The sequence below is a fragment of the Lucilia cuprina genome, chromosome 6, assembly GCF_022045245.1.
Source record: "Lucilia cuprina isolate Lc7/37 chromosome 6, ASM2204524v1, whole genome shotgun sequence".
In the NCBI taxonomy this organism is placed as follows: domain Eukaryota; kingdom Metazoa; phylum Arthropoda; class Insecta; order Diptera; family Calliphoridae; genus Lucilia; species Lucilia cuprina.
In genome coordinates this window covers 8,340,230-8,343,051 of record NC_060954.1, presented here as the reverse complement: position 1 = coordinate 8,343,051, position 2,822 = coordinate 8,340,230, and the positions used below count along the sequence as shown (strand labels likewise).

Here is a 2,822-nt window from a genome sequence, read left to right as displayed (position 1 = left end):
CTAGTCTATAGTCTAGTCTATAGTCTAGTCTATAGTCTCGTCTATAGTCTAGTCTATAGTCTAGTCTATAGTCTAGTCTATAGTCTAGTCTATAGTCTAGTCTACAGTGTAGTCTATAGTCCATTCTATAATCTAGACTATGGTCTTGTCTGTTGTCTAATCTCTAGTTTAGTTAATGGTCCACTTTTGATGTATATTCTTGTCTAGTCTCAACAAGTCTGAACAAGTCTGAACTTGTAATGTAGTGATTATAAAAGTCTATGTTAACTCAAATATCTTTTTGTTTGTTTTTAAATCATACATATTAGATTAAATTCATTACGCTAAAACATAGCAAGTACATTTTAATATGTCTCTGATAGACTAATATTAACCTTTAATCCCTAAACATGTCTTTTACTTTTAAATCGTATATCAGTTGGTCGATCTTCCAGTAAATACGAATAACAAGTGGCGTCTAAATACTTATTATTTATATTTATTTATTTATTGTTGTAATTTTTCGCAGGCGAAAGTGAAATATTTTATATTTTCTCATACATTTTTAATTCCAAATATTACATTTATTACACAATATCTATTACATTTTAATAATAAGTTGTAAGAAAAGTAAAAACAATTTACTTGAAATAATAATTTATCTAAACGCAATTGTAAATGTTAAAACCTCATCTATTTAATTGTTAATATGCAACTACAATTTTAAATTTTTTAGTATATGCAAAATAGACATTAGTATTTCTTATTTTTTTTTCAACTGTTCAACTGACAGGCCGCTTTAGAACGTTCGACAGATATACCGAGAGAGTGATTGATACTCATACAAACAGACAGATGGACATTCAATTAGTTAACAACACTTTTTTAATTTTATTTATATGTGGTAGAACTCATATTAATAATAATATTATCAAATGAATACAATAACAATATAAATTTAGCGAAAAAAAAACGATCCCAGAACTATACCTATCATTATTATTTTATATTGTTGTTATTGTTAATTTCTGCTACCAAATACAAATGTTGAAGAGCCAGTATAAAAATCCTCAAATCTTTAGAAAGTTATTTAGTGTATTTAAATCTTTTCAAAGGTACGGTCAGTCCATAAAGTGAAATTGTTTAAGAAGTTCAATTTAAAGACCATTATCCTTATTAAAGTGTATTTGCATGAAATTTAATGAAAGCGTAATTAATAAAGGATTTATATAAAAACGTTAAATTTAAATTTTATAATAAAATAATGAAAATCTATTGAAGGTTTTAAAAAGTGAATTTACTAAAGAAATAAGGTCCTAAGTGACCTGAAGTACTAAAATCAATAATGTTCGGTTGTTCTTACTAAAAATTTATAGTTCAGTTCCAGTTCAGTTCTAGTTCAGTTCTAGTTCAGTTCTAGTTCAGTTTAAGTTCAGTTTAAGTTCAGTTCTAGTTCAGTTCTAGTTCAGTTCTAGTTCAGTTCTAGTTCAGTTCTAGTTCAGTTCTAGTTCAGTTCTAGTTCAGTTCTAGTTCAGTTCTAGTTCAGTTCTAGTTCAGTTCTAGTTCAGTTCTAGTTCAGTTCTAGTTCAGTTCTAGTTCAGTTCTAGTTCAGTTCTAGTTCAGTTACAGTTCAGTTCTAGTTAATATTTATTTAAGTTCTAGTTATAATCTTGTTTAGTTCTAATATAGTTTCAGTTTCAGTTCTGTTCAAGTTTTGTTTTTGTAAAATAATAATGAGTATTATATAATTTACTTAGTAACTGTCGTAAGTGGATATTTATGCAAATTGTCATTTTTGATTCTTGTCATTTAAATCTCTGATCTTAATTGATTGATGTAATTTACTTTTTATATGCATATAGTAGAAATAAATTTATAAACATGTTTATATTATTAAGTACTTTGTTTGCATATTATTATTATTTAATTAAAAAAAATATTTTTACAAATAGAACTTGAACTTGTACTTAAAAAAGCACTACATTTATTAATAGTACTCTTACTATAGAATTATTTAAAACTGTTTTTATTTGTTCAGATTCAGTTACATGATATTACAACGCAAAATTTTGCAAAATAAAATGATAAGATAATTAATGTTAAATATTATGAAACAAAAAATGTCTGATTAATTTTTCACATTATTTTATTTACAGGTACCTTATCGATAGACAAAATGATAGCTTCCAGTATATTAATATTCATTACCTGTATTCTTGGCCTAGTCTACTATTGGTGTAAACACACCTACAGTTATTGGCAACGCAAAGGTATACCCTATATAAAACCAACACCCATTATAGGCAACACTAAAGAAGCTTTTCAGTTAAAAACCAGTTTTGGTTTACATCTCTCCGACATCTATAATGATCCCAAGGTGGCTGATGAGGCGGTTGTCGGTATTTATACTTTCAATCAGCCAGGTTTAATAGTTCGTGAGCCAGAACTTTTAAAATCTATATTAATTAAGGATTTTCATTATTTCAATAATCGCTTTTCAAAATGTGATCCACATGGTGACGCTTTAGGTAATAGTAATTTATTTTTTGCACGCGATAGCTATTGGAAAGATTTGAGAACGAAAATATCACCAGTGTTTACGAGTGGCAAAATCAAACAGATGTATCCGCTAATGATGGAGGTAAGGAAATTTTTAATAATCGAATATTTATAATCTATACTTAAATTTCAGAAGTGTCTTCTGTTCAAGATTTGCTTTAGTTCTAGTTCGCTTCCAGTTCTGTTTTAGTTCTGTTCTAGTTCTGTTTTAGTTCTGTTCTAGTTCTGTTCTAGTTCTGTTCTAGTTCTGTTCTAGTTCTGTTCTAGTTCTGTTCTAGTTCTGT

General features: G+C 27.5%; 1 protein-coding gene across 1 annotated transcript in view; it reads left to right on the top strand.

Moving 5' to 3' along the window:
• The first annotated feature begins 2,135 nt into the window (after positions 1-2,135).
• LOC111689827 (cytochrome P450 6g1) overlaps positions 2,136-2,822 on the top strand; it is a 2,742-nt gene continuing 2,055 nt past the window's right edge. The window contains exon 1 of the mRNA XM_023452292.2: positions 2,136-2,620. Coding sequence (XP_023308060.2) covers positions 2,156-2,620 — 465 coding nt within the window. The 5' untranslated portion in view covers positions 2,136-2,155. The remainder of the gene's footprint in view (positions 2,621-2,822) is intronic.